At 38.0% G+C, this 18,101-nt stretch overlaps 2 protein-coding genes across 8 annotated transcripts in view; both read left to right on the forward strand.

The window, feature by feature from the left end:
* Window positions 1-3,979, forward strand: part of FBLN5 (fibulin 5) — a 50,281-nt gene extending 46,302 nt beyond the window's left edge. The window contains exon 11 of the mRNA XM_034418347.3: window positions 49-3,979. Within this exon, the coding sequence (XP_034274238.1) occupies window positions 49-210 (162 nt within the window). The 3' untranslated portion in view covers window positions 211-3,979. The remainder of the gene's footprint in view (window positions 1-48) is intronic.
* Window positions 3,980-10,028: 6,049 nt separating this feature from the next.
* Window positions 10,029-18,101, forward strand: part of TC2N (tandem C2 domains, nuclear) — a 42,360-nt gene continuing 34,287 nt past the window's right edge. For 4 of the 7 annotated variants that reach the window (XM_034418340.3, XM_034418343.3, XM_034418344.3 and 1 more), the window contains exon 1: window positions 10,029-15,944. The gene's annotated coding sequence lies outside the window, so the exon portion shown is untranslated. Of the gene's footprint in view, window positions 15,945-17,099; window positions 17,156-18,101 lie in introns of all 7 variants that reach the window. The other 3 variants (XM_087872905.1, XM_087872907.1, XM_034418341.3) reach the window with 1 other exon arrangement.

Consider the following 18,101-nt stretch of genomic DNA (forward strand, 5'->3'; position numbering starts at 1 on the left):
CCTATGCTTGAAGTACTTCAACATTTTTCCTTGGCTTTCTCCATGCAGCAAACTGGACCTATCAGTGCCACTCTTGTGATGACCCGTCCTCTGAAGGGGCCGCGTGACATGGTGTTGGACCTGGAGATGGTCACTGTTAACACTGTCATCAATTTCAGAGGAAGTTCTGTCATTCGACTGAGGATTTATGTATCACAATATCCCTTCTAAACCTAGACTGGCATTGCTTTCTTTTTAAAACTACCACAGCAGCAGCTGAAAATGGACCCTTTTCTGCCCAAACTTTTTTTTTCTCAGGAGTCAATTCTTCTAACAATCCAACCTGAAATTAGTATTAAAACATGTTACAATGGCTCATATTACAATAACTGGACAATACTTCTTGCGGTTTAAAGACACCTGAGCTTTGAATTATCAGTGGATTCCATAGAATTATTTTATTTTATTTTGCTCATGAGTGTTTAGATACTTTGGTCTTCCGTTCCAAACTTTTTCTAAAGTGTGATTAAAAGCTTTAAAAACTGTGAAGATTTTCACTGTAATGGCAACGCTGTTTAGCTAAGACACTAGAGAAACTGGGAAAAGTTAGCTTCTACTGTTCTGTTTTCTAAAAATGAAAGAAAAACAAGTAAAAATGCTTGTGGGACCAGGAAAGCATCAGCTACTCTCTCAAAAAAAATTTTTTATGGAATAATCTTACATTCCGAACCCTGGGTCTGATTCAGGGGGAATAATTCCTTATTGGCTTTGCTTTATACTTTCCCCCTTTCTTACTTCCAGGCCAGGGAATTGATTGCCTGGAGATCTTAACTAGAATCTAAACCAAACACAGCTATTACGCCTGCTTAAGAGAACTTTGTGCTTATACTTCTTGAATATACCCACTTACACTCTAGGCAGCCTGTTCTTAAAATAGAGATAATTTTCAAAAACAGCTTTTTGAAACAACATAGATGGCATGTCAAGTTTAATGCTCAACTTTACAGATTTTTTAAAAAGTTATTTTAGGCACAAGAAGTCAGGCACACATAAAATAATTATTTGGATATTGGCCATTATGGATAGTATGCATGTAACTTAATGACATACTTGAAAATATTTACTCAAAAAGAGGCCATTATCTTTTCATTATCTATTCCAGGCTCATTTCCTTAATAGTCTCACAGCAGCCCACTGCTGCATAATGATAGCTCAATAAGAAGTCAGCAGAAAAAAAATCCACACTTACAGGTCAGTTTAGCAACTCTAACATAATTTTATTATGCTTATTTTATATCATTCCTCTTCTTTTTTCAGCATAGGAAAAGACATGCATCTGAAATTCAAGAAAAAATATACCCAGGCTAGTAATAAGGATGGCTTAATAAGAGAGTATATAAGTTCCTAGCTTAGTCCCCAGTCTTCCCAGTTAAAGACCTCAGGAAGCAGAATGGCAAAACCTCTATCTAATGCCTCAAGTAGCAGCCACAGCCATTAAATTGACTAGTGGTTTGACCTTGAAAAAGGTAGCGTATTAAAAAACTAGATGTGCTGTATTCAGTGACATATGTTCTGCATACAGATAGTCCTTGATTAACAGCCACTCATTCAGCAACAGTTTTAGGTTGTGACAGTTCTGAATGAGGCAATTTACAGTCGGTCCTCAAAGTTGCACCTGTCGTGGCATCTCTGGGGGTCACGTGATCACAATACGGGTCCTTGGCCTGGGAATGCAGTGGTTAGAATGCAGGCTAACTCTGCCCAGAGTCTGGAGTTTGATCCTGACAGGCTCAAGTTGACTCAGTTTTCCATCTTTCACTAAAATGAGGAGCCAGATTGTTGGGAGCAATATGCTGACTCTCTAAACTCCTTAGAGAGGGCTATAAAGCACTGTGAAGCAGTATATAAGTTTAAGTACTATTGCTTGGCAACTAGCTTGCAATTATGACGCTACATGCAATCACGACTACATGATGTGTCCTGCAGTCATGTGATTGCCATTTGCAACTTATTGTTGGTTTCTGGCAAGCAAAGTCAATGGGGAAACCAGCAGGAGGTCTCACATGGTGATCATGTGACATCATAATAAAAACAGGATTTGCCTAATGACCTCAAATGGAAATGCCAGGTGACACGTTTTATAACCGTGTTGGTTAGTGATGGACTTCTTCATCCCAATTACCCAATGTCTACCTGCAGGCATTATATTAAAACATACAGGTAGTCCTGGACTTAAGACCACAATTGGACCAGAATATTCATTCTAAATTGGTGCAGTTATAAAGCAGTCATCACATGACTTTTATGATCATTTTTATCGTGGTCATTAAGTGAATCACTGTGGTTATTAATCATGTGGTCAATAATGTATCTGGAGATTCTCAATCAACCAGGTCATGTTTGTCCCAAAGATTTTTTTCAAAAGGCAACTGGACTTTCTTTCCTTGAAAACATTTTGCTTCTCATCCAACAAGCTTCTTAGGTTCTGACTGAATGGTGGGGAATGGAAGGATTTATATTCTTATATTTATATTCTTTCCACCATTAGCCTTTTGAAAAGCACCTCTGGGACTATGTGGCCAATAAGTGAAGCCAACTCACCCAGTTGGCTCTGTTCCTAAGGTGTGGCTAGACTTCACTTTTCGAAACTTTACCAGTAAACCAAACTAGCTCTTTTACAGCTCTTTTATATATAGGAATAGTTTATCTCTTAGGTATTCCAATACATGAATTACTTCATACTTTACTATATTATGAACATTTTTAAGATTACCACTATGGATAAGATCACATAAGATTAAGGAACACTAACTAGCTACGCTAAATCTGATTTCTCAATGCATATTCAAAATAATGTATGTGGTCCAAATTTCAACAGAAGCTCAGTAAGGTTTAGTTTTTTTAAAAGCTGATTGCACCTGTCCTGGGATTTGAGATGATAGTTGTGATTGCACTTGCACACATATTTGGGGAACATTTATTTATAGGAGTAAAAATCAAAACAAATCATAGTAGCAACAGATGTAATTCTGTCATTTGCTGAACATGTATTTTAAAGAGTTGCTTTCCTGCACATATGCTTTGTAATAATTTCAATAGCGCAAACAATACACTGATTTTTTTAAACTGTATTTTTATTTTCAATTGTTTTAATTTTTCACTGGTTTCACCAGGTTTCCTGGAAGAAAAATATATTGTTCAGAACCAAATTGTGAACATACCAGTTCACTAAGGGACTATATTTTTCTGAATGTTCTGATCACGTAAGAGGCTCTATTCCTAGTACAGCTGTGCTTAATTTATAAGTTGTTTAAATTTTTATTCAAAGTAAAAAAAAGATGTGCAGATTTTTTAAAAAGGGAAATTATATTTGGCAATGTATCTAAGTTTGGACTCTAAAACAGCAGCAAACCTTGGATGACTTCTTCCAAATAATTATAATTACTTCAGACTATGTGAAGATCATGAGTAGCTTCCTTGCCAGTTCAAGGAAAGGCTTGAGAACATATTTTTCTCTTATCAAAGTTCCAAAAACTTGTTCTAAAAATTTACTGTTGCTCATGCATATAATGCTGAACTATCTTTTTGCTTATGTCCAAAACAGGTATTTTACATGTGCATGTGGAAAATTATGTAATAGTTATTTGGTTGTCCATTTTCTGGAGGAGTACTTTTGTACTATTAGCTAATAATGTGGCTTTTCTCCCTAACAATCGAATGACCATCTATTAGTGCTTCACTGAAATGATTTTGTTTCCTGCTCCAGCTCACCCACAAAAGGAATCCCCCCCTCCAGTGCATTATATGATGAAGCAATGTAACTGCGTCAGTGTTGCTTGAACACGAAGGGTCAGAAATACTTTTTCTTTGCTGTATAAAAAGCCAATATTAATGGCGAAATACTTCTATGAAAAATGTGCTGAGGAAATTATTAACCGGAGAAAACCCTGCTGAAATATATGGAAATTATTAAGTAAATAAACTATGCCTGAAGAGATAATTTTGCTTCTGGGTGGTTCTCACACATTGCTGTAGGTTTCCAGTAGAATTTATCAGTAGATTGTGCTGCTTGGCTACTATTGTAGAGATAAAACGTAAATTCTTCCTTCTTTGCTACCAAAAATCATAATTTGTTACTTTTCCATACGCTGCTGAGGTTAAATACATTATGCAAACCAGCAAACTGAGTCAGATTTGGATTTTTAAAAAAGTATTATTGTTTTATCCTGCCTTATATTTTTTATAAATAATAAAAACAGGATAAATAATTTAAGACAGCAAACATAGCTAATAGTCCTGCCTCCTGCTTTTTTGGGGGCCAGGCGCTCAGATAACCCTCTGAGGTGGGTTGGGCTAAGAGAGAGTGACTGGCCCAAAACCACCTAGTTGAATCACACCGAGAAAGGAACATGTTGGTTTGGTCTTTAAGTACGAATGATTAATTATATGTTTGCCATAATAAAGGCAGAATTAAATAAACAAACATACAAGCAAACAAACAAACAAATAGTATAATCAGACAGTTAAACCAGTATTTTCCCTCATCCACTCTTTTGTTTCAGCCATAAAGGAATAGGAATCCAGGAGTGATTTATTGCTATCTGTACCAGTATTGCCAATTTAATCCTTTTCCTCCAAAGTCACCATTATGACTCTATAGCAGACAACTATTTCTAACTCTCCTTTCTATCTCCTGTAGAGTTAAGACATTAATTACACTTGGTTGGCAATATCTCAGAATGGCAGACCATTATCCTCAGTGGTGAAATCCAATTTTTTTTTACTACAGGTTCTGTGGGTGTGGCTTGGTGAGCGTGGCAGGGGAAGGATACTCTAAAATCTCCATTCCCACCCCACTCCAGGGGAAGGATACTGCAAAATCCCCATTCCCTCCTCACTCCTGGGGGAAGGATATTGCAAAATCCCCATTCCCGCCCCACTCTGGGGCCAGCCAGAGATGGTATTTGCTGGTTCTCTGAACTACTCAAAATTTCCACTGCCGGTTCTCTTTCAAACTTTCCGCTACCGGAAACAGGTACAGGTCCAAAACCTGTCAGAACCTACTGGATTTCACCCGATTATCCTCAATCTTCTTCCAGAATATGGACCTTTGGTGCAGATTACCATTTCCTTTCTCTACTACTTTACGGTATTCAGGCAGCTCTACTATTCTTCGGCCCAAGTAGAGTGGGAACAAACAAGCCTTCAGCAGTTCCAGATCCTAGTCCAGCATGATTCTCAGTCATCTTTTGTCCTCCCGCATTGTCCTTTTGCTAACCAGTTTAGTCACATTTATTTTCTTGCCTGCCTTTTATGACAATTGCTGTCATAAAACTCTTATCTCATTAGTTTATTAGACTATCATAATAAAGTGTAGGTCTGATGAAAGAATGGCAGATAGTCCAGCTGCAGTCATCACATACTGAATGCAGTGCAATCCATACACATTAATATAGCAGGTAATGACATGGTTTGCCGGTCTGATAAATAAACTTTAATTGGCTAGATGCCAACATACTAAATCACAAATTGCAGATTACAAAATACAAATCAAACTATAACATTGCTTGCCATGTTGAACAAACTAGGTCTTAATGTGACTCATGTTATTTCATCTGTTTATTCATGCTGGAATACATCGGCTCTTCCCCCATATATTCTTCATAAGAAAAGGGAATCTATTTATTATTGTTAAGTGTTCCTAAGCGCCAAATGGATAGTATAATTTACTGGGGGGATTAAATACTCCAAATATGTACAGATAAAAGCATGTTATACTAAATCAATTATGACAATTATATAAGTCTAGTTGAATATATTATTACTGTAGTGTAGATTAGCTTGTTTGAGCTTCAGATGTATGTTTCCTTTTCTGAAGCTGTGTCTCCAATTAACTCTGTAATTTGTCTTTTATGTATGAATTGAAAAATTTTATAACTGCTTCTACATTCCATGCAGCCCTTCCCCCAGACCCTGGGACCAGGGTTGGGTTCTACTTACCTTTACTACCGGTTTGCAACAGGAGCACATGCGCGCACGCTTCTGCACATGCACAGATTGTCAATTATAATGTCCAGCCGGGTAGGCAGAGCCTCCTGCCATTTTTACTACCGGTTCTAAAGAACCGGACAGAACCGGGAGCAACCCACCACTACCTGGGACCCTCTTCCCTATTTCCTCATTCTTGTTCACTTATATTGTAACCCTATTGCTACTGCCTTATTTATGATTTGTTGCAGTCATCCAGATGTTTAGTATGGATTTGGCATTTTTATCCGCCTATCAAATCCTTCCCAAGGATATGGGATAAGCAGTTGTTGGTGTTTGAAGATGTTAAATGACAACCATAGATTGATATCTTGATGTATTAATTTAGTCACAATCAACCCGAATTAATATTGTTTACCTGGGAGTAAGCTCTATTTACGATAGTAGGATTTACATCAGAGTTAGTTCAGAATTTATTAACAGTAATTGCAGAGACAACTTACTACTTTCAAAAAGTCCACTGAATACATGAGACTTGCTTTTCAGGAACTTCAGGATTAATTTTCTTAATCAATAGTCATTCAGCTTGAATTATGTCCTCTGGTCATTCAAGCTTCAAGTAATGTTAAAAAACTTTATGCAGTCTATAGATTAAGAAATTCAGGCTGAAGTTTATAAATTCCAAGCACAGTTTCTGAAATTTTCTATCCATTAGTTACTTCATTTTTTTTTTCAGATTGTATTGTATTGTATTTACACAGGAAAATATTTCAAGTTGATCTACATTACAGATTTTTCTCTGAGTATTTTTCTCCACTGGAATGTTCTATAAAGTTTTATGGGGTATATTTGGAATGTAGTTTAGTGTCTAACCTAGCCATCCTTAATCTTCCAGACAGGGTTGTTATGAGGAAAATATCTATGGAGATTCTCAGTCATCCAGGTCATGGTTGTTATGCTTTTTTTCCCCAAGAGGCAACTGGACTTTCTGGTTTTTCTTTGAAGACATTTCGTTTCTCATCTAAGAAGCTTCTTCAGCACTGACAGGATAGTGGGGAATAGAAGGATTTATATTCTTGCTGACAGCTGGTCATTTGCATCCTTTTAGTGGGCCATTGAAGCACTTGCAGGTTTATCTATGTGGAAAATAGGGGGTGGAAGATATATTGGATAAGTTCTCTGCCTTGAGTATTTCTAAAAATAATAAAATAAAGTAAAGTAAAGTAATAATAAAAGGTGGGATACAAATAAATATATAAAAAATAATGTATTGGATAATAACGATTTCTAGCCTAAATAATTCTGGGAGTTGCACATCTGAAGTGGTTCTGGTTGAGGAAGGTTAATCTAACCATACTCATGGTCTCTGGGCCATTACTTTATGCATTAAATAAGCCAAATTGGCTCTCAATATATTAACATGGTCTTTACAAAATAATAACTGTTTATAAACAGTTGTCACAATATGATAAATTAAATACTCAAAAATATAAAAAGTGATGGAATATGCAACTGGAATATCTAATTAATAAATACCATGAAAGGCCACTACCACTTATCCTTTATATTTCTATTGATTTAACATTACAATTAATTCAACAAACATTATTGCATTACATGTATTTTTCTCTTATCTGTTATTTGATCCAACATGGTTTTATACGATATGGTGATGTGCTACAGTGGCTTCTTTTGGGGAACTTATTTCACATATTAATTTTATTCTGGAGCATACACAGTAATTTGTGTAGATGTTTATAATTTTTGATTATGAGAACTTCTATGCTACTTCACTCAAATGACACTAGGTAACATACAAAGATCAACAATAAACGGCAATATAACAATGCATCAAAAAATTAATTTGCAATTCCCTGTCATTAAGATCATATCATAGACAATGCCTTTCTTTTTTATAAACAGGAAAAACAATGACATTTCCAGAAAATTCCTATGGCTACTGTTAATATTGGAAAGAATTCCAGAAGCTATACTATTCATACTTTATCTACCTTATTTATCTACCTTATTTAACTAAAGATAGATAGATAGATAGATAGATAGATAGATAGATAGATAGACAGACAGATAGAGATACTGAATTTAGATTCTTTGCTATATAAAATACAGTGGTACCTTGGTACTCAATTGCTTTGAAACCAAACTCGAATTTGGTACTCAACTCATTTTTTTTTAATTTGATTTATATGCCGCCCTTCTCCGGAGACTCAGGGCGGCTTACAATGCGTTAAGCAATAGCCTTTATACTTTTGTATATTTATACAAAGTCAGTTTATTGCCCCCACAATCCGGGTCCTCATTTTACCTACCATAGAAAGGATGGAAGGCTGAGTCAACCTTGAGCCTGGTGAGATTTGAACTTGCAGTAATTGCAGGCAGCTGATGTTAATAACAGTGCTTTAGTCTGCTGCGCCACCAGGGCTCCTAGTGACATGAACATTTTGTTCTGGTACTCATTATTTGTTTAGTACTCAATGCACAAACTAGAACTTGTAGGTGTTGGCTTCCTTGACTCACTACATTATTCCTTAATAGAAAAATTTGTTTGGTACTCATTGCACCTCCCAGAACCAATTAATGATGAGTACCAAGGTACTACTGTACATGCTCTATATTGAATGCAATCCTTCCTAGTACAGATGATAATGTTACAAAGCCCTTCACAGGTAATTATCTAGTTCCTTCCAGTTCATATGAAAATATCAGTTGAAACACATCATCTGAATACACTAGTTTGTTGGAACAGGGACAGGTACTGGTAAATAAATAACTAGAACATATGAAGGGCTGAAAATCAGGCAATGAGAAGTCAATTAAGTACTTAAAGATGCATGCCACAAAATTGCTTTCTGAATCTGGTGGAGGGAATATTTCAACTTTCCCTGTCATTTTGCATATGGCAGGCAGTCAGGTTGATCTCTAAACTGCTGTGAAATGAATGCCTTCTCATGCCTGAGAATAAAAATAAGGCATTGGTAGCCAGGCATCAGAATAATTGCAACAGAAAGACACCTTCAGGCAATACAATGTTGGGGGATTTGAAAAGGTATTATTTGTTAATGATCAAAAGATAAGTTAATATCTTTGAAATTGCATTTGTCATGTTTGAACCATCATGTTGTAAATGAATATTTTAAGAACCTAATCAACTGGTGAACAAATCCTTTTTTAAATGCTATTCTATCTTATTACATTTCAGAAACATTACAATTAAGAAATATTTTTAAAAGGAAACAGGGAAATGAAAAAAGAAAACAATCCTATAGGTTAAATCATAGAGTTTTTAAAAAAGCAACACACCTATAAGCCTAAATTATAGATCTATTTCTCTGTATATTTAGCATGACAGATAGATAACATGCTATTAATATGCAAAGCTTCATACATTTCAGTGTTGCGATTCAGTTTTAAACAATGAATTGAAAGAAGTTGCTGGGAGTTAGGGCAGTTTAGACACTGAAAAACCATTTGAACACCATTGGCTTTGACAAAATCACCATCAGTCAATTGCAAAAGGCAGCTTTGCAAATTACACCAACATCTGCTTATCCCAGGTCCTTTGGAAAGACTCGATAGTTGGATAAAAATGCCAAATCCAAGATAAATACCTGGCTATGTGATGAATTATAATAATAATTAAACTAGTCAACTGGACTTGTATTGTCCAGTCTTGCTGCTCCATCAGTACAAAACTAATTGCTGACAAATTTTTAAAATCAACATTCAGAGTCAAGATACAAATGTTCTTCTAAGTGTGCATGAACAGCTTTTTGTCATGGTCCAAATGTGATATATTAAAGGTCCTTCAGAGATTAAAAATGAGATAACGCGATCATTATATAGAACAGTATAAAATATCTTTGCTTTCAAATCTGAAAGGAGTCACTAATTATATTTCTTTCCAGTTCTTTACTGTGGCTCGATGATGCCCTAACCAAGTGATACATGAAGCCAGTTTTGTAACTGCTCAAAACTATTTATTTATTTATTTATTTATTTATTTATTTATTTATTTATTTATTTATTTATTAGATTAGAACCAAATGTGACTCTCTCATATTTGTGATATGATTGGCCACACCCCCTGAATTCCTCAGAGGTCAGAAATATTTTTTAAGTATAACGCACTGCTAATTTATGTCTTTAGCCTGTCTATACACAAAGCTGTCTACAAACATCATACATTTCATATAATCATTGCTATACAGAAACAATACTGGTCTGAATTTACATTGAACCACTGTTCTGCAATAAACAAATCCACATATGGTATTAAAAAATTAATTTCGGAGACACTTGAATTGCTTTATGAATTTTATTTTTATTGGTGAAATATGTGCAATAGCATAGCCACACAGCTTACCATACTTTACAGATGTTTCCTTTGCAATGTGGGATCACTGTTCTGTGAAAATATATCAAACAATATCCTCTGATATGACAGGTGAAAATAACTGCAGCAAATCCCTATTGTATAACAAGCTGTTAAACTATATCTTACTGACAGAGCAGATATTCTGTTCCTAGTATCATAGGCAGGTCAAAAACATAGTTTACTTCAATGCTATCAAACGCTGAAAGCAATAGAAGCAAAATGAATCCCAAATATAACTGTTTATGCAAGACACCAAAAAACAAATTAACCAATCACATTAGTGTGTCTTAAGAATCCAAACTGTTTTGTTAATTGCCTAATGTCAATCAAAAAAGGAGGTTAATAAATATGTAATTTGCATGTCTGTAGCTCTGCTGGAAATCTACAGAACTGTCATGCAAAGGATATTGTCTAGTTTTATAATAAAATATAAATGGTTTTTAATTCAGTTGCATGAATCTAAATTATTTTAATTATCCCATTGTATAAAATTTGGACAAATGTTCAGACAGATAAGATTCCCTTGTTTTGTTGTTCATATAAACACCTTTTGACACATACACACAAAAAAAAAAAACAATTCTAAATAATAATCTGTTTTACCATAAATGAAGCATCTTTCTTGCAAACATGATTTGCAGTTGTATCAACTTTCCAAATTAAAATCAAAATAATAGTTCAGTCTTCCAATAAGTAAGATGGCTTGGAACTAATGTTATTCTATCCACCTAATCTTTTTCTACTTGAAATAATCAATACACGAATGAAATAGAAGTACTTTAACAAAATCACTTCCACAGCGTCACCGTTTTCACTTTCCAAATCCTAAGAAATATTTGTCAATATTTTGACTGAGCTTAAAATTTCAAGAAAAAAAACAACAAATAATGATCCAACCACTCGTTCTGATCATTAGAATATAAAAACCAGGATCTAGGAAGTGTCCCCCTCCCCCTCCCCCTTCCAGATGCATAATTCATATTGTATTAATTGCTTTCTTGCTTTTTTGAAAAATTGAAGTGGTCACTATGAAAAGGACCTTTAAATTCTCTGTTTGGTTAGAAAGAGGTAAATAAAGAGCAGGATGGTGCTGAGGTGTCTTAATTTAGGGAAGGACAGCTCAGGAACTGGGAAACAAGCAAAAACAATAGTTCCCATCAACGGGAAATTGTCCACACCTTAAACTCTGCAAAGCTCCAACTGTCAGGCTTCAAGCCAGATGCAGCAATAAATCTCATCTCTCCACACATTCAATTTTAGGTTCAAGAACTTGCTTATGGCAGAAGTTCACAAATGTGACACTAGATTGTAATCAATGAAAGCATGTACAGTATTTGCAGTACACAGAAATTTGCAGAACACAGAAATCAAAGTACATTATCTTGAACCCTTTGGGTAACCCCTTAATTTTTCCTGAGATGGCACTATTGCTATGATAGCCTACTAAACTTAAGACAGTGTTGATAGGTGAAGTGTATTACTCAATTCCATCTGTCTTCCAATCTGAAGCACTGCACATCACAATTCAAAGCTTCAAATTCTGAGCCTTTTCAAATTAACAAAAATTTGGTAATTCTCTTCATAACTTTAGGAAACACCTGTTCAAAATTGGCATAGCATTTGTTTTGCCTCACAATAATACTTCCAACTCTTCCAGTATCATCCCTTACCCCAACAAATATTAAATAGTATTGAAATAGCATCAATTCTAGGTTTAGATGCACTTTAGAGAAGCAACTCAATTATTTTCAGCAATGAAAATTTCAGTCATGAAATGTCTTGAAGACACATAGATAACACATGTCATTTTTTTCATATAACCATATACACCCATACTGTATGTCTCAAATGGAAATTGATGAAACAAGGAAGGGATTAGTTCTAAGTACCTTGTAGCAACCCATCTCTATTTTACAATACTATTTTTGTCACTTGTCTTCCTTATTGTGGGTCATATTATTTGTCAAGGATAGAGTCCATTGCCACATAATGAGGCCTGAGGCTGAAACTCATCTGAAAGATAAGAAATATGATAAGGTCTTAAAAAAAATAGGAGAAAGCAAAGTTAATAGGGATGGAGCTGACCACACCTCAGGGAGGAAAATATTCCATAAGGCGAGCTCTACAGCAGGGAAGGGACGTCTCCTCAGCCCACCAAATCTAATTCTCTAATAGATGGGACCTAAAACATGCCTCTTTTGCTGGATCTGATGGGATCTGATGTAATTGGCAAGAAGCAGTAAGTCAGAAAACCCAGTCGCAAGTCATCTAGGGTTTTAAAGCAGGGGTGAAATCTACTTACCTTCCTTACCGGTTCGGAAGCACATGCGCCGCACGCACAATCTCTTTGCCTGCACGCATGTCATGTGTGTGCACAGACCTTCTGCACATGCACAAAACCTTCTGCACATGCTCAGAAGGTAAAAAACATTATTTCCTGGTTAAAATCAGGAAGTAATGACACCTGGGCAGGTGGGCGGAGCTTTGCTCCACCATCGCTACTGGATCGCCGAACCACTGGCCAAGTTCGCTACTGGACCGGGTGATCCGGTCCGATCCAGGAGCATTTCACCCGTTTTAAAGATCAAAAACAGCACCTTGAATTGGACCCAAAAACAAAGACCAGGAATGTAACATGTGTTGTTTGAGAAACATACATAACTGTCCCCATTGCTGCCTGTTGAAGTGTCCAGATGGTTTTTAAGAGCAGCCCGATATAGCATGAATTGCAGTAATCTAATAGTGAGGTGATGCGGGCATAAGTGAGCATGAATAAGAGCCTCTCAAACTAGGAATGGTGCACAACGCAAAGTTGTACCATAGCTCTCCTAGTCATGACTTCCATTTTCCTAGCCATGCTCTTCAAACAGGAGTTGTGAATCTAAGAGAACACCCAAATTGTGTATGGTGTTAGTGTGGAGCAGTGGCACAATCCTAGAACCAGTGGCCCTTCAAATCCAAAGGCACTCAGTCTTTCCAGGGGTCAGTTGAAACCTCTTGTTCCCCAGTGAAGCCCTCACAGCCTCCAGACACTGGGATAAAATGTCACTTAATTGCCAGGGGCCGAGAAGTGAGCTGCCTGATATGGATGCACAATTCCCATCCTCCCCACACCAGACATCCAAAAGTATGACCAATGCTATCTCTATCCCATACCCAGGTTTGAACCCCGACTGAAAAGAATTTAAATAGTCTGCTTTGTCCTAGGCCCTCTGAAGCTGCTACACAACCACTTTCTCAACCGCCTTCTCCCAAAAGTGTGGAGGTGAGATACTGGATGAAAATTGTCTATATAGTGCAGTCCAGTGATGGCTTCTTGAGGAGAAAGCAAACCAAAGCCTCCTTAAGAGGTAAATGCCCTCTTACTCAAAGAATTGAGTAGTAGAACCAGTGGAACCCACTTGCATGACACAGAATGTGAGAGGTGTTTGTAAACAAATTGGTATATATTGCCATCTTTGATACCCAAGTAGTCATTCTTCATGGTCAAGACATGTTTAAAATAAAATAGGAAAATTATTCAAGAATCTCTGATAACTAATCTTATTTATGATTTACTATATCTCATAAGACATATAAACCAGTGCAAGAATTTATGTTATTAGATTTCAGATTGTTATTGTAAAATGAAAAACTAAACAACACATTTCTCCAGGAAGTGATATTTAAAAGTGTTAGAAATTGTTTTTGCTTAAGAGTTAATCAAGTGAAAGTCTCTCTTGCAACAAAATCAACTCCTGATAACTACATGGATCAGGACTTGCAGTTTTCTTAGCAATACAGAAATGTTTTTTGTCATCTTTTGCAATTTTTACTTCCTGTCTAGTCTGCATCTCTTAGGATTTCTAAAGCATTCTAAATCATTCTAAAGCATTTGAAGCAGTTAAAGACAGGTGTATTCAGACTGGTCACCATTATTTAGCTATTTTAACTGTTTTTCATAAATAATTGTCTTTATTATTCAAGACAAAAATGGTGAATATGATTCTTTGTTTAATTTCCTTTCTTATGTTTTTATTTTCCTTCCCACCTTTTGCCTTTGGGTGGTGGTGTTGTTTTTTGGATGCAATAATTAAGGAAAATAAATTCATGGGACTTTGAAGTGTTGTTAAGATTACTTTGCCCTTGTTTTGTATTCTGATGTGAAATTTAAACCCATCAATATAATCTGCATAATCAACCTGTCTTGGCCACTCCTTCCTTCCCACTTTAAATTTTACATTATGTAGTGAGTTAGTCTGAGGAAATGAGATGTAGCTTTTAAATAAAATGTATTCGGTAAGAAAAGACTTTTAGCTACCATAGGTTTAATATTCTCCCAACAACTGCTCAAGTGCCGGAGTTCACATTCAGCTGAACAAAGAAAGTTCTATTACGGCTTAGCCACTGAACAGAGCCATTATACTTGTTCTCCAGATCACAAGGTGGCAACTCTATTCTCTTTGTTCCCTATTTAGATAATCACTAACCGACCACGATTTGCTGCCTCACCTAAATCCTGCAAACGAGGGAATTCCAATATTTGCAGATCAAAACCTGAGACCTTTAGGGCCTATGCAAAGGGTCACATCCAGTTTAAAGAGAAGAAAACGTCCGAAGCGCTTAAGGAAGTTAAAAGCTTCATGCCTCAGGAATCAATTCGGGAGCGGAAGGGCAGTTACACCTGCCTGCAACCTTCAGGGGAGGAAACCAGACTCGTTTTTGCGAAAGGGCAATAATAATTTACCAAGAAGGGGGGGTGGGGGGAGGGGAGGACACCACATTCACAGCCTGAAAACCTGTTCTGTTACTTAGATGAAGAGCAAACGTTGCACGGAGCGGGTGGGAGACTCCGGAGAATCCAGACGAAGGAGGTCGAGCCCGGAGTCCAAATAACCCGGGCGGCGGGAGCGAGGAAAAAGGTCTGTCAACCCGGGAAAGGTCAGCAAAGGCGCCACTTTGCCAGCTAAAATCTGGCAGACGACTCACAGGCAAAGCCTTAAGGGCAAACGGCAGAGACTTACGGGCAAACCAAGCGCAAAACCTGAGGAAAACGATTTGCATTTCCCAAAGCACCTTTGGAGGCGGCAAGCTCCCCGCCGATGAAAAGGGCAGCACGAAGTGTCCCGGCGGGGGGCGGTTAATTCTTTACACTTCGTGCAAAACGGACCAGAGGAGGGAAGAAGTAGGGTGGAGGGTGGGGGAGAAGAGAGAAATTACACGTTGGCGGAAGAAGAGAGCACAGTCTTTACTCTGCAACCCCGAAGGAAAAGAAGTTTTCTCCTGCGGGCGCGGAAACCCTCCTCTTCCTCCTCCTCCTCGGCCACCTGGGCTCCGGCGTCGCTTTTCCTCCTCGGGCGAAGGGGGACTCGCGTCCGCCCCGAAAGCTGAGGCTACGGCCGAAGCTTGTGCGCGCTCCCGGGGAGGAGCCAGGCATTTGTGGCCCGAGGGCTGAAGCGCTCTCTCTCCGCTGCTGCCGGTTTGCCTGGGGCAGGACTGCGCTGGAGAACAGAGCCAAGAGACGGACGATGAAGAGAAGCGACCGGCGGAGTTTATTGTTGGGCGGCTGCCCCGAGTAGCCGGTAGTTTCCTGGGTCGCGCGGTGAGTTTTTTTTCTGAAGGAAGGAAGGAAGGAAGGTTGCCGAAAGGGAATCGGGACTTGGGTCAGCCGGCTCAGATAAATAATACCCGTTTCTTAGTGCATTTGAAACACGGCAGTCTTCGCCTGGCTTGACATTAGTAGGGAGTGTTGCATCTGTTTGATTCAAGAGATTAGGGCGCGATTCGGGAAAATGTGCCAGAAAAAAAGGGGTCTCCAACTAAGCAGGATTTTGTTTTCTTGATCTGGGGGAAAATGGATCTTCCTTTTTTTTTTTTTGCTTTAATTTATATGCCGCCCTTCTCCGGAGACTCAGGGCGGCTTACAATGTGTTAAGCAATAGCCTTCATACTTTTGTATATTTTATACAAAGTCATCTTATTGCCCCCACAAACCGGGTCCTCATTTTACCTACCTTAGAAAGGATGGAAGGCTGAGTCAACCTTGAGCCTGGTGAGATTTGAACTTGCAGTAATTGCAAGCAGCAGATGTTAATAACAGTGCATTAGTCCACTGTGCTACCAAGGCTCGTTGGAACGCTTTCTTTGGAAGCGTTTGGAAAGCCAAGTTCATTTCTTGCTGATAACCTTAACACTTCAATTACTTTAGTGCTGTACCTCCATTATTCGTTTTTTGCTTGTTTTGTGCTGTCAACTGGGGGCTGTGTTGGCATCACATAGAGCCTCACACTAGCCAACAACACTTTTACTGGGGTGGGCAAACCCAGCCTGTTTGATTAACGTTTCCAGAATATATTACTTTCTCCTAAATGTGTCTACACTTTGTATTCTACACTTCTTTGTACAAAATCTTTGACTAATATTTTAAAAGCAATGGAATGCTAACAAATCCCATCTTTGCTACAGTAAAACTAGCAGCTACTCACCGTAATTTTCTGGTATTACCCTGCTCTGCCGCTTTAAATGCTAACCCTACCGTGATTGAATTTTACCAACAGTGCTTAGATGACTCCTGACTTAACATCTTCATTTATTTTAATTGGGCAAGAGGCCTTAGATTATAATCTTGTATATTTGGAGCTAATCAATTAAAACATTTAATTATAGATTTTCCCCCAGTCTGGGTGATAAGAAATGCTAATTATTTTTGAACAGCAAATAACATATACCCAAATCTCATAGTTATTTTACATTTCAGAATGAGCTGTTACAGGGTAACCAAAATCCAGACCTCAGCTAGATTGCAGCACAAAGGTAGGGTTGTTCATTGTTGACATTAACTGGTCGTCCAGATTTTTCCAGTTCAGATGTAACTAACCCTTTTCAATCTTAAAATGTGCTGAAAAGAGGAGAATTAAAAAAAGATTTAAGATACATCATAATTAACTTTAAAAGGTATGTTTCGCTTCTAATGGCTATATGTATGCAATATGGTAGACCATTAAGAGTTCTGTACAAATCACCAAAATGATGTTCACAAAACACAAATAAACAAACTTTGTTGCTTAATATCATTTGAATAAACCTATATAGCAGTGAGTGGGAATGTAGTCTATCATATAGATAAGGGATATCTTCAGGATCATCAAAAAATATCTTTTTGCAGAGGTTTGGCAAAAGTGTACATATTTCAGTGTAAATGCAGATATACCTTGCTTTCCCGAAAATAACCCAACCAGAAAATAAGCCCAAGTATGATTTTTCAGGATGCTTGTAATATAAGCCCTACCCCCCAAAATAAGCCCCTGTTAAGATCATCAGTCCTCAGGAGAAGCATGGCCAGCACAGGAGGTGGCGAGTTTGCAGGGGCCAACAGTGTCTTTGGCCAGCACACTCTGGGGCTGTGCAGCCTGTACAGCACAGGTGAGTCTGCGTGCTGCGACCACCAGGGCGGCCCTCCAAGCAGCCGGTATAGGCAGAGATGGGGAGGCATGCGATCAGGTCCCTGGATTTGCCACACAGCCACCTGCCCCATTGCAGCTGTGGGCAAGCAAAGACAGATGGTGGGATGGAGTGGATGGGTGGTCGTGCCATGCATCTGGTGGGCCGGATCATATACCTCCCCGCACCTCTGCCTCTGCCTCCACCTGCTGCTTGGAGGGCCGGATCAGCAGTTGCAGCACTCAGACTCATCTGCGCTACACGGGCTTGCAGCCCCAGAATGCGCCGGCCAAGGGACCGGTGGACTGTGGCTGCTGCA

The sequence above is a fragment of the Pantherophis guttatus genome, chromosome 1 (genome assembly GCF_059756535.1).
Source record: "Pantherophis guttatus breed Tessera chromosome 1, ASM5975653v1, whole genome shotgun sequence".
Classification (NCBI taxonomy): Eukaryota; Metazoa; Chordata; class Lepidosauria; order Squamata; family Colubridae; genus Pantherophis; species Pantherophis guttatus.